Source organism: Coffea eugenioides, chromosome 7 (assembly GCF_003713205.1).
Source record: "Coffea eugenioides isolate CCC68of chromosome 7, Ceug_1.0, whole genome shotgun sequence".
Lineage (NCBI taxonomy): Eukaryota > Viridiplantae > Streptophyta > Magnoliopsida > Gentianales > Rubiaceae > Coffea > Coffea eugenioides.
Window position 1 is genome coordinate 14,865,979 of NC_040041.1, and position 22,679 is coordinate 14,888,657.

At 33.9% G+C, this 22,679-nt stretch overlaps 1 protein-coding gene across 1 annotated transcript; it reads right to left on the reverse strand.

Moving 5' to 3' along the window:
• Positions 1–2,967: 2,967 nt before the first annotated feature.
• Positions 2,968–17,302, reverse strand: LOC113778111 (probable LRR receptor-like serine/threonine-protein kinase At5g63710). The gene is made up of 12 exons (XM_027323389.1): positions 17,278–17,302; positions 15,607–15,780; positions 14,498–14,627; positions 14,324–14,395; positions 13,530–13,673; positions 13,270–13,341; positions 13,104–13,169; positions 12,198–12,268; positions 11,966–12,109; positions 8,047–8,388; positions 5,491–5,885; positions 2,968–3,539 (listed from the first exon to the last, which is right to left on the reverse strand). Exons 1-12 carry the CDS (start codon positions 17,288–17,290, stop codon positions 3,228–3,230), a joined length of 1,935 nt encoding a protein of 644 aa, XP_027179190.1. The 5' UTR covers positions 17,291–17,302; the 3' UTR covers positions 2,968–3,227.
• Between the last annotated feature and the right edge of the window lie 5,377 nt (positions 17,303–22,679).

The following is a 22,679-nucleotide window of genomic DNA, read 5'->3' on the forward strand; positions in this document are numbered from 1 at the left end:
AGTTTAGAATTTTTGAGAAAAAATAGCCTTTTGGGCCTATATTGTTATATAAATAGTAAAAGTAAGGGAGGTAGGTGTAATTTAATAAACTTGAGGGGAGAGGTTTCTAAAATTATCCCTTTGAAATATTCATGGTGAATTAATCACGTGGTTTACTTTATAATACACTAGAGTTAATTGTTTAAGGGGGGAAGATTAGGTTGGATGATTAAGTGGAAAGAAGTGTAAACAAGAGGTTTTGGATTCAAACACTTTTACTTATTAAAAAAATGTAGAAGTTTAACTAGTCACTTAGTGATTTGAAAAAGTAATGTTTACAAAATATGTTATAATTGCAATTTCATTTAAACAATCCAAATATTGATTTAAAGGATATAAGGTTGTTAATGAAGAGAAAGTATTACAAAATTTTGTTGAGGACAGAAAGTACCCAATTTCATCTTCTTCTTTTTTTTTTTTGGTTGATTGTAACACGAAGTAAGTAAAATCGAAATACCCAATTGATTCCATTGATTAGTTTTAATAAAATGTTTCACCTAATAAAAAAGAAATTTGTTGGTTGCATATTGTACAATTTACATACACATATACACACAAACACATCCACACATGCTAAAGTTCTGGCTTAAATTGTTGAACCAAATTTGTTTTGCATCATTAGATATATAACTTACATGTTTAAGAGAAAAGAAAACAAAAAAAAAAGGAGTATGTGGTTTTTCATTTCTGATTGTATATAATATAGTTTCTTAATTGAAAAAGACAAATGTAACATCGAAGTCCTTGGTTACATCTTTCTCTCTGTCTCTTTATTTTTTTTCATATTAAAAAGTAAATTACCGGTAGGTAGCCAAAGGTATTTAACCTCATGCAGATCAATAATGATGCTAATTAGCAAAGTTGGCCATAAAATCTCTACTACAATAATAAACTCTCTACCAGCTATGGTGTTTAAACAAAATGTGTAACTCCAAAAAAAAAAGTGTAACTAAATGTTTTTTTTTTTTGTTATCTATTAATTGTAACTCAACATCTTTTTGTTCACATTTTCTATTTTATAATTAAAGCATAAAAATGTATTAGTTGACATACTTAAAAAATCATTTGCCTTTTTTTTTGTCCTATTTTAATATCATTTTTTTGTCTTATATTACATACACATAGGGTGTGTCCTTCCCACTAATATAAACAGATAAAATTCAAAGTCAGAATGGGTGCATGGAAACTTGTTTGCTAGTGAAAGACACCCAAAGCCTAGCAAGCAAAATAGCCTGGGAAGAGTACAGATAAGATTATTAATTCATTTCATCCCTTTATCATTAAATGTTTAGTACCAAACAAACATATAGGCATTTAAATGATAATTGATAGGGGGATTAAAGCCAAAATTGTGGAATAGAGATGGATTAGTCTAGTCTTTGTTTCCTTCATAGCTAGAGATCTCAGTTATCATAAAGGTGTCCTAAATACTTGGAGCAATCAAGAAAGTTCACACACAATTGATTTTTAGAGAAGATTACTTACCAAGCTTAGGAAGTTCCTCCACACTCCCCCCCCCCCCCCCCCCCCCCCCCCTACAAAACTTGTACTTTCAGGAGAGAGTTCAACAACTTAAAAAGGAATTCTTTTACATTTTGCATAATGTTTGAGGGACAAAGGCTAATTTTCCAAGGACATGATGGAAAATATTATATATTTTAAGAGAATATAAAACAGTTTCTAAACTCTTGGTTTTTTTTTTTTTTTCCTTTTTCACGTCTAAAAAAAAGGAAGAAAGAAACGTCCCTCCTTCTGCCATGTTATATGAAATATAGTTGAATTCATACCTAGAGCGTTAAGTTGCTTTTTCCTTAAACCTAAAGCAACATGGGATTTTTTGGCTGGTAGATCAAATTTTGCTTAGCTACTTACCAATAGAATGTGCTGTTCTAATATTCTTTCTCTTTTCTTATTTTTAGTACAGAGTTGCTTTCTTATCTGAAAAGGGTAATTGTACTTTTCCATTTACAACTATTATGGTAGGGCTAATGGTTCAATCTTGAAACAGGCTTCCTGGTAGTTAAAGATAATTGCTTCATAGAATTCATGAGTAATCTCAGCACACAAATGGGAACACTATTAATCAACTTGAGAAAGAAAAATTGATGTAAAGACGACTTGCTAATGAACAAATTAATTAAATTGATTGATATAAAATATAGCAAGCATATACATTCAAAGAATTATGATCAGGCACTTGAAATCCCTGAGATAATATCAACTTATCTGTTACTAAAACTCTTGTAGCTAGATTCAGCAAGAAAAAACAAAACATAATTGGATTTGTAACGCCATAGCATATGACTCCATTAGTGAGTTATATAATCAGTAATATTATTCAGGGCTACTTTGGAGAAATATTTTTGCTTCAGTTTGGTCAATTTATAAGATTTTCTTTGAATACTAAGCATGGAAATTTTCTCAACTATTCCAGCAAAAAATCAATAGGGATCTAGTCTAGAATTATATAACCTAAGAAGGATCATAACTTAAATATGGGCAACAGATGATGCATAGAGCCAAACAATGGATTGCTGGTTTACAATTTGAGAGAAATTATAAGATAAAAAAAAAAGACCTGAAGATAGTTCAGTCTTTACATGTACTTTTTATTAATTAGAAAAATTATATGTTTTAATGGGATTTTTGCTGACAATCGAGAATAAGAAATTTGATTAATAGGGGTACATTAGGCATCAAGAAGAATGAAGAAAGATGATTATATTATGTAGCAGAAAACAGATAGATATAGAGTCACACACAATTCAAATTCAAGAAAGAAACATGATTATAATAGTAATAGATAAACAGATATAGAGTGTCCCGCACAGAACAAGAATCTAACAATTAAGCACGACCACCCGTTAATCCATGTTTTTTTTTAAACAATATATATATCCTAAGAAGACTACTTCAAGCTCGGCAATGTGTTTCAAGAAAATCCACCAAAATTGCATATCAAACATATATTAGTCTTAAGCTGTAGGCAGGAAAATCCTACTATTAGATTATCCATATGTTATGCATAGCATAACCTGCCATTCATATGCTGAAGTAACTATAGTCATACAAAACCCTAGTTCCAAGCCGTGGGTAATTTTACTTGTGAAATAGCTTTAGAATGATATTATAGAATTACAGAGATTTTTCACCAATGTGGTACACAGGCTACTGGTGATCTTGTTTACTTATCTTGCTTGAGACAACTGAATAGCTTCTTGATCTTGTGTATATTCATCAGCCCAAAGAAACTGATGGGACATGAGGGAGAATTCTTGATTTCTAACTTCTTCAAGCTGCTCCCACTCTGCCCATCTTGCAGATAATCCCACTCCGTGCAGCATGCTTACAACTTCTGCCATCGTTGGACGGTCTTCTGGTGAGTTCTGGGTGCAAAGCAAGGCAACCCGAAGAATTGTCTCGACTTCTTTGGCATCAAAAGTGTGCAAGTTCTCATCCACGATGTCCTCGAGCCTTTTTTCTCTCAGCAACTTCTTGATCTGGAGAATGACCACAATTATAAAGATACTTCTAATCAACCCTCATCAATCTCAGCGTCTGGAGACATACCGAAATCTATAGAGAAGCAAAATAGCTAGTAGCATGCAGGGATGAAATCCAACTGAACACTAACTTCTTGACCAGTTTGAGCACATATTTCATCAAAATAGCAAGGAGAGTTACTCAGCACTGCAACTGAGACCATTTGTGTTTGGAATAGATACATGGATAGTTCCTTAACAACCTTACAGGTCTAAATACTTTCATCTATATGTCTACTTATAAAACTTTCTAATCTCTTTGTACTGCATCTTGTAATTGACAAGTTGGTGACTCAAAAGTGGTGCCTGACAAAGCTTTCCAACAATGAGTAAATGGCCAGGCGTGCTATTTTGTTTGCACAAGATGTTTATTCTTGAAAAGTACAAGATCAAGGTCTTCTGGACTCATAGATGCTAGAGATACAAACTATTAAATGGTACAGCATTTGGTACAATCTAGAGTTAGTGCCACACAAGATGTCAATTGCAAGGATATGTAAGGTGATCCTTTTGGAGAAGTAAAAGCTGAGAGGAAGAAAGTTAACACTGAGATTAGAAAAAACATAGTAGGAAATCCAATATAAAAAATTTTGAAGCAACTCAGATTCCACATTTCAGCTCCTCAGTATAAGATCTACTTGCACACTGCACAAAATGATTTTTAAGCATTCTGTCCATACTATTCTATCCTGTTCTTTCTAATGACAGTTCTTCTGTTAACCTGTTCTGTCTATGGGATTAATGACGATTCTTGATTACTTGAAGTCAGCCAAGGCAAGGGCATTCTTATGGCGTCTGAATTCTGTTGGATGTTAAATTAGTACAAATTCCGAGTAGTACAAAGCTATAATACTCTTGGCTGACTTCCACTTTGAGTAACTAATCCAATTAACCATATTGAATTTACAAGTTAAGGCTACTGACCCAATAAATACAAGGCAGAACACAGGAATAAGGGAAAAAAACCTCAAACTTGGAAGGAATACAACAGGTAGAAACACACGTCACAAGTTAAGGCTACTGGACGAAATAAAATCCAATGGAAAAGGAAAAAAAAACACACACACACACACGCACACAGAGCAGCACACACACTGAATTGAGCTGCCTTTCAAGAAAACCTTGAACATTGCCTCTGTCAAAGTGAAAAAAACTTAGACGAATAATGTTAAATAAATTGATCAAACAGGCGAATTATAAATGTTCCAACGCTTTCTTTGTGATAGAATAAATCTAATTCTCATTATTTCAATCTAGCCAAATCCCTTACGGATTGTAAACAGGGAGGAATTTCTCCAATCCACTCAATATTATCTACTGCCTCTCTTATAAACTGACCTAACCAAAAAGCAACCTCAATTGCACCCCTCCTAACCTGTTGAAGTTTATGCCCATGAATTCGTATAAGAAGCACTTGGGCATCAGCAACTCTAATTCACCCCTTTCATTACGGCATTTGCTAAAAAAACATTGCAAGATCTCCCACAAACTAGGGGCGTAAGATTTATCAAAAGGTGTTGAGAAAGAATAAATCAAGGAGTTGGCCTATTTCTCATTTTCTCTATTCACACTCTACCCGTATATAATTGTCATATCATGAATTACAAACAAGAATATAAATCAAGGAGTTGGCCTATTTCTCATTACGGCATTTGCTAAAAAAACATTGCAAGATCTCCCACAAACTAGGGGCGTAAGATTTATCAAAAGGTGTTGAGAAAGAATAAATCAAGGAGTTGGCCTATTTCTCATTTTCTCTATTCACACTCTACCCGTATATAATTGTCATATCATGAATTACAAACAAGAATAGAACAGGAACATAACAGTATTGCAATACAATCCTGAGTTATAGCCATTATTGCAGTATAAGTCTGTCTGAATTTCAAGAATGAATGAAATAACTCACATGATCCAGTAGTAGAACATCCTCCTCTTCTTCAAGCCGAGAGAAATCTATTGCACGCTGACCGGTTACAAGTTCTAGAAGAGTTATACCATATCCAAACACGTCTGTCTTCTCCGAAGACTTTCCAGTCGACAAATATTCAGGGGCAATGTGTCCCATGGTTCCTCGGACTTGAGTTGTAATGTGTGTTAGTTTTGTATCGACTAACTTTGCAAGCCCAAAATCTCCAAGAACAGCTTCAAAGTCATCATCCAGGAGGATATTCGCAGCCTTTAAATCCCGGTGAATGATTTTCGGATTGCAATGCTCATGCAGGTACTCCAGGCCATGTGCTGTACCAGAAGCTATTCTTTTCCTAGTAGGCCAGTCTAATCCCTTCTCTCCAGGTTTGAGGTCTATCACAGGATGAATAATAGATATTTAACAAGTACTGATCAGTCATTCATATAATTACAGGTCATGCATACTAATAACTAGCAAATACAACAATTGCTCTGTATCCTTCAAACTAATTGTGTATTAATATAAACTGGTATTGTCACAAAATTCTACAGAAAATGAAACCTGCTACAGAGGATAGACGCTAGTAAAAAGATTTCCATTTATACTTGCATCTTTGTTTAAGAACTTTTCTCATGTATTCTGCAACAAGGTAGTTCCTCTATATAAACAATTTGGATACTTCTACAAAATGAGAAGCTATTAGAAAGGAATCTTCATTGTTCCATATAATTTAAGTTTTTGTAAGACATCATCTTGTTTGATGAACAGGACTTTCAAGCATTGTAAAACTGAACAGACATTATTAGAGGCGAAAAAAACAAGACAACAGCACAGAAACTAATTGTAAACTTGAGGGATAGCAATAAGTTATCCTGGCCATTTTAGCACTCTGTCTCCTGAGGCACAAGGGGCATGATGACGCGACGGCAACCATACCTTCATCCGGCTTCTCACCAGGTAAAACTAAAACTCTTTCCTCTTCAATGTAGACTACTTTGCTTACTGTTTAACGTGCTAACATGCTGAGATCCAATTCAGGTTTAGATCAAAAGGGTGTTGATTCCATAAAACACGAGATGAGTAACTGTCAATTCACTCATGACTCAACTGGGGTTCATGTCAGTGGAGGAAATAAATCAGAAGAAAGGGATTCTAACTACAAGACCCTAAACTGAGAACTTAATGAAAGAGAAAGATAGCAATTGTATAACTATCAAAAATATGTCAGTAAAATTTACATAAAAATTAACCTCAAATTCCATTTTCAAACATTTATGAGAAAAGGAAAACAAGAAAAATAACTTGTCCTTAAATTCCCAGTACCCTATTCAAATAGTTGGAAATGGAAATACTCACTTCTTAACGTCGTTCAAAGGTCACTAGGCATCTTGCTTAATATATCCTTTCTTCCACACCTAATTGTAACAATCCATCATTTCCAAGCATAAGATACTTTACCAGAATACATTTGGCAGAGCTCTAGAAATTGCTCCTAAGATCGTTCTAAGAAAGCAGTCTTAATTACTTCAACTGATTTCTTTTAAAATACATACACAACCTTTTCCATACTTTTGAATACATAATCAATTATCCCTGTCCGGTCTGATCTGACATGAGCTCCTCACGCTTTACATCTTAACTTCCACAATATCTTGACAAAGAAAAGAAAAGAAAAGAAAGATAGAGATTAAACTTGCTAGGCTAGAACAAAGTTCATTGGGAACAATTTGACGAGCCAGTAAGACCTTTCTCTTTTTGCAGATGCTGGCACAGTAGAAAGTTCAGCGAATTGGTGCAGTTGTTATGGAATAAGTATCTTTCTTTTGAAATTTTTGTAATCTAGCAACAAAAAATAATAATAATATTGAAGAATTCATAATCAAATTTAGTCCAGTTAAACAGCTAAACCCAATAGTTGATTTATTTATGGGTAGAACGACTAAACATAATGGAAAATCTCCTGGACAAACCATTTTAAATTATGTCCAGAGAATATTAAATTGAGTACAATATTGACATCAATTTCAGATGACAAAACAATCAATGCATTCTTCTTATGGTTAAACTGTGGAAGAATACCAGTGCCTACACAAAAGCAGTTTATAACATGTACCGGTAAAGAGGCTATTAATGTTGGCAGTTAAAGGGGAAGTGCACACTTGAAAAATTGGTCTTCAGTCATACTCAGTTTAAAAAAAAAAAAAAATCAATAACCAGGACTATACATGTAACATAATAATTTGATGGCAATGCAAGAGAGTGGGCTAGAAAGCTTCTAAACTTTCAAACTCATTGCAGCTTTGATTCCATTTAGGAATTGGGGAAGTAAATGTAACAAATTTGCCCGCACTTGCCAGCAAATATTTCCTCCAAACCGTAGAACTGCAGCAATTGTTTGCAACTTTTACTATAAATACGCATCCACAAACAATGTTCAAATGAAGTTCCATTTCTCATATCCATTAAGTCAAATATTAGTTATCCAGACTAAAAGAGCCAAGCTGAAGTATTAACATCCATGAAAAATGAAGAAAGAGAGATTGTACAAGATACCTCTTAACCGATATGCCACACTGAGGTTCTGCATGAAAGGATAAACCAGGATTCTCTCAGAAGAGGTGGTACAAAATCCAATTAACCGGAGCAGATTTTTGTGAACTGCTACACTTATCAATTGAACTTCCCTAAGAAATGCGGCCTCTCCACCAGGACTGTGATAGTCTGTTAGGCGTTTCACACCAACCTTTGTGTTATCTGAAAGCATGCCTTTATAAACTTTTCCAAAACCTCCTTGTCCAATAACACTGCTCTCACTGAAATTGTCTGTTGCAAGCTGGATTTCGCGCCAAGAAAACCTTCTCAGTTGTCCAAACGAAATCTTGCATTCATCTTCACCTGAAGAGACAAAAGATGCAAATGCCGGACATTCAGTCAAAGCTTTCCAAAATATATTCTAGTAACCTGAAGTCATAAATGCCAGTTTGAAAGTTCATTAAAACGGAAGAGATTGTTATCTACAAATGATTGTCAATTTAAGCGGGAAGGTAATGCTTACTTGTTGGTAAACAAATCTTAAATGCATATTCAGCAGTATGAATATTTGGCTATAGCTGTACATAGTGGATGATTCATCTAATACTCAATAAACAGATAGTTATAAGTGAACTTCTCTGTTTGTTTATCTAATTATATAATTATTGGTATTTTGTCTATTTTATTGCTTATGGCGGTTAAGTTGGAAAATTCCTGTACTACCTTAATTCACAACTACAACAAAAATGAATCAAAAAAGCATGCTGTGTTGGAAAAATTAATGTTTTCATCATCTGTTGGTGCTCATTTTTTTCAGCAGCAGTATATAGTCATATTCAAGCTAATTTTTGGTGAACATGCAATCAACAGACTCATATTATAGTACATGGCACATTAACTTGGCACATCAACAGACTCATATTACAGTACATGGCACATTAACTTGCGATTTCACGTTCCCAGATTAAAGTGCTCGAGATTTTCAAGTAAAAGATATCACAAAAGTCTGAAACGATCACAGGCCAAGTGTTGTCTCCTGCACGTGCACAACTGATAGCACTTTTTAACACTTCAAATCACTTTTTTTTTAAGCTACAATTGATGATTTATTTGGATTTGAGTTTTTATTTCACTTTGAATATCTGACTTTTCTAAGAAACTAAAGTACTGATATGAGAGATCCTGTGTTCTGGTATACCTTGGGGAGTGAGATTTAGCTGATTGTCAAAAATTGTATAAGAAGCATGTCACAACATCAAGAAACAAATATGATACACCAAAGGTCACTTTCTTATAACACATTTGTATAGTTGGGGCAGTAGCTTAAATATGGTTTAACAGGAGCTTGTTGAAAACTTGGAGTGAAGGTAGAAGGACATCCTTGTCCTTATGATCTCGGGTGGTTAAATGAAATATTGACACTTCAATTCCTGGTAATAATACTTGATGCAGGCAAAGTTTTGAGTAATCTCAATGGTGAGATGAGTGACCTATAAAGTTGCTTACGTTTTGCTCAGAAGACCTTGGATTGAGTGCAAGGTTGTATAGAAATTAGGCTGCCTACACCTAAATTACCAAGTGCAAAAGAGTATTGTGACCACCAAGGATATTCTTAACTTCAAGTTGGCAGCGATCAAATCTCCTTAATGTATATACATTTACGGTTAAAGAAACAAAATTGTGATTAGGGAGATTCGTGTGAAAACGAGTGAAGACTTGTAGAAGATGGGAGTCCTCAAGTTGGTCACCTGAGGACACAATGCTTCACAGTCAAGCATCTCTAACTATTGGCTTACTGATACCAGAAGAATTTCTGTATGGAAATAATAATTCGTGGTTCACTTTGTACTTTACTCTCTTCCAGCATTTTGAAGCAAGTTTACCAAATTCTTCATCCCAAGGCATGGATTACCATCAAAACTGCAGAATCTTAAACTACAGACTCGAGTTCATCCAAAAAGGGGAATTCGAGGTTGACCATATGACCAGCGAGAAAAAGCAGGTTTAAAGAGTGGTTGTTTGATTATTATGAAGCAGGCTAATTCTGAAAACTTCTGCATCAAGTTGTTACTTAATATTGGTGCTGAGATTAGTTAACTTTGTATGCAATTTTATGAGTCATTATCTTCCTTGTGCTACCCCAGGATCAAGTACTTTTAGTAGTCCTGATTTAACCAGGATTTGCATTCTATAAGCTAATCTCGTGTATATATATATGCTAGCCTTCTCATAATATTGTATGCTCAACAAAATTTCTTGAGTTTTGCTGAAGTATTGTAGGTACTCGATAATTTCTTATATTCTAAGTTAAATTCTGTATTGCTTTGTAGAGGTTTCAAGGTCTAATATAATCTGTAACTTTCTTTTTCGAAGATCATACACTAATTTGAGAAGTGTCATTTGTCCTTAGTAGACAAGCTCCAAAGCTCTGCTAATACCAATTGTAGGCCACTGACAAAGGATAGCATCTAACCTTGGCTTAATTACCAAGCTTAGAGCAGCTCTACATTGTAGTCAAGTTCAAAGGAGGCTGCAACTGGGACAGGAAGTGGAAGGACCACAATGTGAGACTGAAAGATTGAGATAAGTTAAGAATATTCCCAGGATGTTGCAGTAATATCTTGTTTAAGTGCGACATTACATAAAGCACATGTTATTTAGATGATTCATGTACTTTTTAACAGTTAAAGGCTCAAATTAATATCTCACTCACAAAAATCTTAAAGCTTCTCTCTTTGTATGTTATTTAGGTGCCAATAACCATTGATGGATGGATACAAACTCCACAGTTGTGAAACATCTTTGGATTTCTAGATTTCGGATACCATATAAAAAATAAGCTCAATGACTATCCTGTTCTCTAAATCTCCTTTAAAGCATCTTCATGATCTAGACTGATGTCTAATAGAGCTATTCTATTCTGCAACTCCATCTTAAATGTTTTCCACAGAATTTGTATCATGCTTGGCAAAAGTTTCAAATTTTTCTTTACAGGAAGTTTAATAGCAGTAAGTACTACATTATTCATGGCATTACAGGAGCCTATAAGTATTTAAGAATTGTGCTTATCCTCCTGATTCTGTAGGTGACCAGATTAAAGAAATGGGGAGACAAGTGGAATCTGGTTGGACAGGCTTCAAGACCTGACAAGAAGTTTTAAATCTTTGTGCAGAACCTAACATTCCTAGTTATGTCCTCATATAGCTTCTACTGTTAATAATTTTTAGTTAGGAGTTGATTTGCTGTTTACTGGTTTTAGGCCAATCCCCTGCCCCCCTTTTCTTGCACTTGTAAAGTTATGAAGATATCAATAAAAGTATAGCAAAACACTATGATGCTTATTTCCAGAAACTGGCTTGAGATATCGTGTATTAGATGTTTCATATATAAAATTTGAGTTTGAGGGCCAAAATGGCTACAAGACAACAAAGACTAGGATAGCAGCCCCAAGAGTTAAAGGTCTTAAGTTGAAATTTCTCATATGTATGTTTTTATTTTTGCAATTTAAAGTGCAGAGTTGCCATGAAAGCAGCTAAGTTCAGAAAATGACTTCTGCAGTACTTTTCTGCTACAGCTAATTTTTCATCGCAGATGTTCCATGTCATGGCTATTCCTTCACTACGTTTTATCAATTTCTTTCACTTCTTTTCCACTTGAACCTGAAGTTTTTAGACCTTTTGCCTATCTTACACCACAAAGCCATCCCCACAACCACCAGTTTGGAATAGCCAAGACTGAATGGTTCAAGATTTCCCATCTGTTATAATATATTGACTTCTCAAGATCAGGTTTCAAAGTCTAGAAGCCTACTTAAAGAAACATTTCTGCTCCTGGTATGAGAAGTGAGTGCAGACACAACTAGATACACAATTAACAAAGTAAGCCAAAAGCAGTGATTATTTAAAATTTAATTGGAGAAAATGGAAAATTGAAAACTTGCCTTCAACATCGACAAATACATCATGTTTGAACTTCCGTACTTTACGAAACTGGTGTAGAAAAGCACCCCCAAGCAATAGAAGAATGAATAAACCACAGGTAACACCAGTTATTACAACTTGGACCCTCTTTTTCTTGCCAGAAACTAATGAAAATCGAGAGATCAGTTTCATGAGTCCAAAAATATGATCAAATAATGAAAGGAATCCAACTTATACAACCAATAGCCAAACCTGGAACAGAGGAACTTGAAACACAAGGTTGCTGGAAAGCTGTGCCACAACTAAGATGTGTGCCTGTGAAACTGATTTATAATCCATAAGAAAAAAATAAACCACTGGAGGGAATAGAACAGAACATCAAGAAAGAATTCTCAGCAGCATGAGAGAAAAAAATAATTTTTGGCGATATCCTGATAATGCTTGGAAATGATATGGTTACAATGCTGCACACATTAAGCTCTTTTGATACTCTCCATGTACATCATGTCCAAATAGCAAGGCAAAGTAAGTTTCAATTCTATAACCCATCAAGGTAAAGTATTCGTCCTCTTTCGTCAAATCTGAGCATTCCTGGTAGTTCTCTTTCTTGACTAAAATCTATAGTATATTTTTGAGCACTAGCTGTTAGATGAAGTTGGAAACTTATGATAAAGTGGAGGCTGTGGAGGCCATTGTAAATGTGACAGCTAAAACTGTGCAACTAGTTTCAGTTCACCACTTACATGAGGTAGTTGAAGCTTAAATATTTGAAAATCTAACATGTTGAGATCTAAATTAATAGCTGAGAATTTCTATGCCAAAATCAATGAGAATTAATTTAAAACCAGAGACCAATGTTTTTCACATACCCTACCAAAACCAAAATCTGAGGAACAATATCATTAGAAAGGGTTCATTGTATGTTCTGATAGAGGAGAATCACAGGATAGGATTAACATTAAAACAGTCAAGGACAATCCTGATTACCTCTAAATTTAATGAACCAAAGAAACACGAAAACTTCCAGTTATGACCATATGAAGCTAGTGTGCAGTTTCAGGAGTCAACAGTCAGAGGTAAACATTTGAAGAGAAATGATGACCATGGAAACCTAGTCGTCAGAATTCGAGAGGAGAAAATAAACTGGTGGTAACTTACTTGAATGTGGGCAATGAAAACAACTTAGTTGGAATTCTTCCAGTTAGGTCATTGGATGAGAGATCCCTACAATCCAATAAATGCCGGTGATACCCGAATAATCAAAAGGAAAAGAAACTGCACATACAATAAAAGAGAAGTTAAAGATCTCAAAAAAATTACTTACAATTGCATCAAGCTAGCGACATTAACAAGTGAATCTGGAATGGGTCCACTTAAGCGGTTTTCCTTCAGTATCCTGATGTAGAGGTGAAACTACATGTTCAGCACAATTAGTAATTGGGAAACAACGTTGCAAGAAAATTTTCAACGTAAGACAGATATGCAAAATTGAAGAAATTACTGAAGATCTTGAAAGCAAAAACAGAGAAGTAGGGAGTTCTTGAATGTTTAACAGCAGCTGAAGAAGAAATGCGCCTGACGTACAGATGTTTAAGGTTTGAAAATTGGCCCCAAGTGGTTGGTATAGGACCAATAAATTTATTTTGTCCAAGATTCAGATTTTGCAGATTCTCCATGGTGCTAAGACAACCGGGCAAATCACCAGACAAGTTATTATCATGCAGATCCCTGCATGATTGCAGAGGCATGTAAGTTACATCAATAGAATGTGAAACACAATGAAATCTTTATCTTTCTTAAACTCCAGCAAGGAGCAAGTAATTTCCCTCAAACTTATCAAAGCTTTATTACTTATTTTAATGAAGAATTTAATCACTTCCTTTAACTAAGTCAATACCCTACTAAGCATCAAAATTGCAGTTCTGATATTGGTGCAACATATGAATTTTCTAGTGAGTTTAGAACAACTTCTGTTGATTAGTCCCTGCATAGCAAGAGTAAGAATACTCTTTTGTTTCTGTCCTTGACCCTTAAAGATTTCAATCACTTACTAAGACCTAAGACAATACTTTCGCCATGCTTCCAATATGGGCAAAGTAAATATAGGGCGTCTCCTTAAGTTCTTGCATTGTTGCCGATAAAGGACTTAGGTTTCCCTAGGATTACAAACCTCACCAGTCCCTTCTTATGAGATTATCAAATCAGTCCCATGCACGACAAATGCCTATTTTCACAAGCAAATAGAAACCTAGTGAAGCAGCACCAATTAAATCAAGATAAAAGTTTACAGAAGTAGAAACTGCCAAACAAAACATTTGCTTCCAAAACTAAGAGAGATACAAACATAGTGGAAACTTTACTAAGATGCAGAAACGTACAATGTAACCAAGGATTTTAGTTTGGTTATGGATGGCGAGACAGTTCCTGAAAATCCTTTAGAAGCTAGGCTCCTGAACAGCATATTGTTCACAAAGTAAGTGGATAGAGAAAAGTATTGGAACTAGGAATAAAACATTAGATTACTAATAAAAATTTTAAAGCAGAAAACTTACAGAGCCACGACATTCCCATTTAAACATGTAACATTAAACCAACTGAAACAAGGGCTCACAAAATGGAAATCCCAATCAACTCTGTTATTGGAATCATTCAAAGCTGTTACGAATTCCATTAAAGCTTCACCTGAAACATTAGCATAAATGATAATTATCTCTCAGCAAAGAACGAAAATGTGCTGACAGGTTGAAACTTGTGTTTATCCAGAATGCAGGACCTTTTGATATAAGAAGGATATAGGTAACAAGGTTTTTCTTTACTGAAATAACTCTTATAAGGTTACATGTTGTTACATTGCAACAAAATCATTTAAACCCAAGCTGCATTCTATTTTCTGATCATTACATGATCAAAATGTTGACATATAATTTGGTACTATTAGAACTTGTCCTCCAAAATAATTAGACCTGTGCTTTTCAGTCCCAATTTCAGGTTATTAGTTGTTATGATCTTCATGCTACTTTTCCTGAGCATGTTACATTTGTATGTAATACTTCAATCCTGGATCAAAGGTGAATTGTGGAAGTAATATCAGGGTTAAAAGTTTTCAACACTCAATTCTCCTCTATTCTCATCTTATAGAAGAACTCAACAATATTTCAAAGTGCACAAACATTTAAAAACTTTCATATATTTCCACTAGAGATTTAACATCAGATTTTTTAAAAAAAATTCTATGCAAGGACAGAAGGTTCGCAGCAAGGGATGAGTAAAAAATGATCACATATCAATCAACTGTATTGCTTCTTCTCTAGCATTCTTCTTCTTCATCATAATTTTGATGCCATGGACAATTGGTGCTGTGTCTTCATAAAATGAAAGCAGATATGTGCCCTTCTATTGAATATACTAATGGAAAAAGAGAGTCTTAAAGAAAAGTATGAACTTGTTGATGTTAGGGCAGAAACAAGACATCAAAAGTTTTGATTGAAAGAAAGCCAAAGCAGCGATTAGCAAGAGTTAGATCCAAATTGGTGAGTATCAGAAAATGATCCTGCAGTTTCTAATTCAGCAGTCCAAGCATAAGAACCAAACAATGCATTGCTTACATCATTGCCATTCATAAAACTACAAATCTTTTGCCAGAAAACAGATTGAGACATACCTTCAACATCAGGCTTATTCGTTGAGTAAGTGCCACTGGAGAAAAGTAGGAGGAATATGAAACCGGCCAGTAGCTCCAAATGTGAATACCAAAGGAAAAAGGCCCTACTCATGTGACCTGTTCTAACTTCCAAGGAGGGCGCCTTGGCTGATCCTTTACCTCGTTTAGGAGATTCTTTAGTAAAGGAAGATTCAAACAGAATGTTTCAACATGGATCAATAAAATGTAAAAAATCTGTCACGAAAAAAAAAAAAGAACAAAAAACAGTGATGCTCATCATAGAACTTTGCTCATGCTTACACCTCTTTTGCAAACTGTTACTGAAGTAACTATTTGCATCATGCTTATCTAGTATTTCACACAACAGCAATGTTCATAATTTTTCCACTGATGTCAATTAAAATAAACATTTAAGCCATCTCTGAATTAAATGGGATATATTCATAACTCAACAACAGTCATTCAGGTGCTTGATAATTAATTGAGTCAAGCTTATAGAAGTTCACATTCTCAGGTTGTCCAGATCACTAGAACTTATCTGTACTCTGAGATGTTCTCATATTTCGAATATTGCTTGGACCTTAGGAACAAGGGATATATGAATGTCTACACCTCAAAAAGGACAGCGTCTTTCGACAATCAATACATAATTTCCATCAAAGCTAAAGTGAATAACATAATCCATGTACAAATGATTTCATTTACAAGAAAGACTAGACCATGACCCTGAGTACCGTTGCCCGTGCCAACATATATGGATTACTGTGACAAGTATCCTCAGTCTCTTTCAGACTATGCTGACCACAAACAACATCTGTTCCTCATCTAAGCCAATTATTTTCCCTTTCTGAGCTGAATTCGTGGCTTAAGCAGCATGTTGAACTTCCCCTACTTAATCAACTGCCTTATGAAAAGAGTACTAAGAGTAGTTGCAGATCTGTGTTTCTTTTTTATGCTTGTCTTTGTGAGATACGCAACCTTTTTATTTACTGCCATGTAAAATGCAATCAGGAAGAAACACTTTGAATAAACCAAAAAGCAATTAGAGGGAAGACACCAAAAGAAAGGACGAACATAATCAAGTCTCAAACCCCCGCCCACCCTTAAAAAAAAAAATGCACACAGCTCGGATCCTGGTTAAGTTAACAAGCAAGCATTTACCAAGGCAGATTGCTGAGGAACAAGGCTTATCAAAAACATTGTAAACCTTCATTCACACATTCAAAACCACACACTGACTTGAATAGAGCCTCTGATTCCATCATTTCTTCACTTTTCTATCAAAGTGCTAAAAATGACATGCATTAGCACTTTGATAGAAAAGTGAAGAAATGAAGGGATCAGACCTACCCAAAAAAATGGCATGCATCAGTAAATAAATGAAACCATGTGTATAAAAGATTCAACTGGGGAACACAGGGAAGAGCCACTGGAGCAACAAATGCCAGAAAACTGACATGCAGCTTCCAACACTAAGTGATGGGCGTTACTACTAACTAAAATAATACAAGTCATACATAGGAAAAAGAACATATTCAAGAAAGTATTACAAAACGATTATGGGCTTTTACATTATAAAAGATGGAACTATATTATCCAGCTAAAAAGAAAGCTCGAGAATGCCAATAATAAAAGTCCAGCAAATTAACAAGGATTAGGAAGATAACAGACCTGAAGTAGCCATGTTTGTCCAGGTTCAGACTGACTCATTAAGAAATACAAAATGGAAGAGTTGATAAGAGACATCATGGAAAGATTATCTGAAACTGCTGATGGATTAGTGTTTGGGACCCACAAAGCATTCATAAAAAAAGGAGTAAAAAAGAAAAAGTCGGGAATTGAAATTGCAAAGGGAAATTCTGAAAAGGCCAATGGCTGAGTAGTGCTTATGGCTGAGGCTCAGAGGGGGCTACTTGGGAATGAGTTGGTGTTGAACGAGAATCCCACTACTAATACAAAAACAAATTGTTCCCTTGATTTATACCTTTTGGATATCTAAATTCAGATGCTTAACAGCATTGAAGGACTCAGAATCATCTTTAGCATGAATACATTCTTTCCATTACAGAGTCTATTCATGCACCAATACTTCTATAACAGATAATTGTCAATGTCACATATGACCATGGAGGCCAATTAGGCAACGAAAGCAATCTTTTAAAGCAAAGCCAATTGTTTCATTCTTTTTCTTTTTTTTCTTCGATGGTTTCTTTTCAACCTTCCTTTCATGCAAACAGAGGCAATTTTTCTCAGCCAACACAGATAAGGCTCCAACACTTTCCCTTGGAAGAAATGTAGCTTCCACTTTTGTTACAGGAATCGTTGTACTTCCCATTAAAGTCTACAACTTATCCTAATTTTAAAAATTCGTAACCTATTCTTATCATTAAACTTTTTTCGATGTCAAGAAAACAAAAGAAAAAGAAAAAGAAGAAAATGTAGCCTTGCTGAGTGCTTACTGTCAAATCAAATTATGCACAACTTTGCACAACTTGAATAAAGTTCTTTCTAATTTCGCTTTCTCCATTAAGCCCACCTCAAATTGTTGGACACTTAAGATGGGAAATTGGGGGTTGACTACTTTAGATAGAAGAATTTTGATGACCAAGGTCTAAGCATCCATTATTGATATAGATGCCATATTGGTATTGGTTGTTTCACTATCCTACGCATAAAGGGGCATCATGCAATGCAAAACTTTTAAGATGTCACATTAGTTATTGAAAGCAACAAGGCTTTTGAATTCACTAAAAACTAGTAATAAAATTTAGACAAAACAAGATTTTGTAATTCACTATATTTTGTATCATTTTAAAGTGTCATCAATTGAAAGTCCAATACAAACTTCAAATCCATAGAAATTCATATCAAGAAAAGAAAATTTTACTAATTTGAGAACTATACTGTGATTGTAGTTAATTCTAGTGAACAACTGAATGCAACACAATTAAAAAAGGGATTCTGTTTGCAATGAAATGATTTTGTTTATGAAGTGTTAAATGCAGTAAAAATAGGAGTAGCAATTTTGCCTTGACTTGGTCAATTGGGAGGAAAATTCTGAGGTAACACTTTTATTTTCATATTGTTCTTAATATCATTAGTTTATTTATGATGTATTTTTAATTCACAAAGAAAACAAAAAGAATTCAAGATGGGATGGAAAAAAAAAGTTGACTTTTTAATGATCTTAGCCTCTTAGGTATCCTTGAATTGTCCCAATAACTAGTTTATGACCCATGCTTCTAACATGAGAACATGTATGGATGAGAGAAGAATTAATCGCAATAAATCCTCTTCAACTTTTGGTGAAGTTTCACTTTACCCCCTCCAACATTTTCAAAGAAATACATTGGCCCCATTCAGATATTCTTGGACAAAAATGCCATCAAAATATGGATAGTTTAATAGTATTTTCCGTCAAATATTTCTTTTTTTTCCTTTTCCTTATTATTTCCATTTTGTTCTTCACCATCTAGTCAATTTCATTTATGTGTTAACACTAGATTCATTTTTTTTAACATTTACCTTTATCATTATCTTCGTGTATTTGGTTCCGATTTTCACAATCTTGTCTCTTCCTCCACATAAACAAATTATGCAACATAAAACACTTTATACTATTCGAACATATCTAAGAATATACATAGCTAGAGGAATAGATTGATTTGTGAAGGATTGAAACTTGAGCTTTGCTAGGTTTTTTTTTTTTAAGTAGGAATTATTAGCAGAGAGAGGAGGAATCAGAGTTTCATGATGGTTTAAGAGTTTAGTGAAAGGAGGGTTTGCAAAAAGGAAGTTAAAGGGAAAAATGGAAAAAATAAAAAGGAAACTAAGTTGGGAAAATAGATGGTAAAATCTTTGATTGTAAGAATATATTCGTAAAAAAAAAAATCAATGGGGATTATTTCTTTATTCGAAAAGTTATGGGGTCAAACTACAATTCCTTCAAAAGTTCAAAACGGTTTAGTGCAATTAATCCATGACATAATCTACCTATTTTCTCTTTTTTGCCCTTTTCTTGATGGAGCCAAAAGAAAAGTTATGTTATCATGGTGCAATACCCTAAAGTTATTGCATGATGTGTAATATAAAAATAAAATAAGGAAAAGCTCTAAATTGGTCTTCTTGCCAAATGCCACCTGATATGGAATTTGGTTCCAGATGTGTCAGACAAGGGATCCATCCAAAGAAGGAAGATCATGTCCACTTGAAACTTGGCATATTGTCATTATTTATCCAAATGGTCTCTGTTTGGACCAACAGGATTCAGGACCATAATCTGTACGGTATTAGATAATCACAGTTTTTTTTTTTTTTTTTTACAGTGCAACCAAATCAGAACATTTACTTGTTTCAAGACATTTTTGGTTTTTTTTTCTTTTCTATTTTTTTTATATCATGCACTAAAGCGCTTCGTCATGTAATGTATATCAGATAAATAAATAATTGAAAAATATGTTTATGGCATAATGAAGAAAAATTATTCTAAATAATGGTTTTCAAAGCGATAAAACTAACTTTGTTTTTCACTATTAAACCCAAATCTGGAACAATTCTACAAGTGAGTTTTAATCTGAATATTGTCCTAATTGATTTTGTCATTGATGGCTACAATAAGTTACGTAATTCATCTTTCTACTTGTTTCCAATGATTTTTCCAATTTTCCACATCCTATGACTTTCAAGATTGATTTGGTTTGAAATATTAGAATTAATTTATTGTTACCCCTTGGAGAAGATGGGACAAAATACCCTTAGGGATAAGTGGTGTTTGGACTTCGGAACAAAGATTAAGTAAACTCATTCACCTCACCTGAATATAAATCTACTTTAGAATAGCTACCTTATGGTAATGATAATGAAATAAACATTTTGTTAACCTAATTGTTCTATAAAATTATTGTGTATATGCTTAAGAGTAAATCTTATATATACTAACAGTGCATACACTATCACCGTTTGATTCATAACACATGTGCAAAAATTAAATTTCAAATTCAAATTTTTCATAGTTGTCATTCAAAAATTAAATGTCTGCTTGCAGATGCTTTGTAGTAGAGTTAAAGATTTATTCTCGATGCTTTAATTATTGGCTTAGATTTATTATGAAGATCATATTATTTAAATTCAAAATGGGTTAATGGGTTAATTGCACCAAACCCCATAAAGGTTTAATGTGTTTACATTTGAGTTCTTCGTGTTAGACTGTAACAAAAGACAAATGTCATTAATATTGTCCAAAAGACTAAAATAAGCTACTAAAGTTTATTATTCTTATTCCTTAATTATTCTTTGACCAAATCTTTGGCACTCAAGGCACTCGAAGGGACACAACAAAATAATTAACGTCATATTTTCCATAGATTTTTAAATTTAGCTTATTTAACCTTCTCAAAATGAGCTTTAATTCATACTGGCGAAACTATACAAATATTATATGGAGTTTGCAGTTAGATTAGATTTTGAGCATGCTTTGGTGTGAATTTTAAGGAGTTTAAACGTGTACTAGTGAATTTAGAGAAAAGATAAACGACGATCGCAATTTTGAGTTGTTCATTGAGAACTCTATGAAATATTAATTACAAACTGTTAAAGTATTAATCATTTAAAGAATCTCTTCCTAAATCCTAATACTATATAAGAATGAGTTTGGGTCAAAGAATGGCTTTGAATTTCAACCGCAAGAGTAGGGGTATTTTGGGATTGTGAGGTTGTTTTGAGTGTAGTTATAGTATTGGGTACTACTTTAGATAACATGTGTATTATTGTGTTTATTAAAATGTCCTTGTATTCTAAAAGATGCAGTGATGATTTGTTCAAAGGTTTGGGTAGTTTGGGAATGTGAGATTATTTGGTCATCTTTTCTACAATGGGTATAACCATAATAGCTTCTTTATTGGTGTAATTACTTAAATGTCCTTGCAGAGACATTCATTTTGATTTGTGTCAATTGTTACTGTTACTTTGCTATTATAACTTGAAGAACTTCAAACGTCATCTTCATCTCAATTAAAGCATGGACAATGTGGTTTATTAAGGAATTTATGATTGAGCATTAGTTTCAACTTCAATTCTTCAAATGTCTGCCCCTTCACATTCTTCCGTTATGTTCCTTTCGTCTTCCGATAAATACTTATTTGTATTGCCATTGTACTCTGAATTTCAACTTATTCAATGAAACATCACCTCAAGAATGAAACCTCACCTCAATTGTCCTTATTTTTGGGGGAAAGATCTAATTAGTATCGAGTTAATGAAATTACAGGTAAAGGCCTATGTTAAAGGCATTTGGCATTATGTTCACCCAAAATCTACGAGGATTGATGATCCATTGCTGAATCCTCGGATGGAACCAAACCTTTTGAGGCTAGGCTTTGTCATTGCTAAAAAAATTGGCTACTTTCATCAACAAAAATGTTGTGTAGATGCATCTTTAAGTGGATAATTACTTTGTTTATTGCCATTAATCATTTGGGTATCTGTTTAAAGTTCATTTAGTCTTGTTAATGAAAAGCTCATATACAAGTGTTTGTTTCAAAATATATGAACTGAGCAAGATAGCATGCATAATTTCCTTCTCCATCTTCCAGTATACATTAGATATTTTGTTACTTCATATTGTTACTCAATATGCGTGAGTTTTTTGATATTTGCTTGAACTACTGTAAAATCTTCTTTAACCACAGGCACCAAACACCTGTGCGATGCGCAGGCATTTCCCTCCTAGTATTACTACATAAAAGCAACACAATCACATAGTTACAACATAAAACAATGATTATACAATTTAATTTGGGATATAATCAAGTAAAGTATCTACAAAGTATACAAAGCATATTTCTAGTGCTAATTGAACAAAAAAAAAACAATGTTATATATCTTTGAGTAATCAATTCTTCTTTACGCTTCTACATTTCCCCTCTCAAATTCCGAACAAAAGGATTCTTCACTACTTTCAAATCTCAGAATCCCTAATAAGTGGTTTTTCTACTTTTCCTTTTGAAATCCCTAATAAATTTTTCTCTAGATGCCTTTGTAAAGGTGAATAAAGAGAGAACAATTATTTAGAGTTT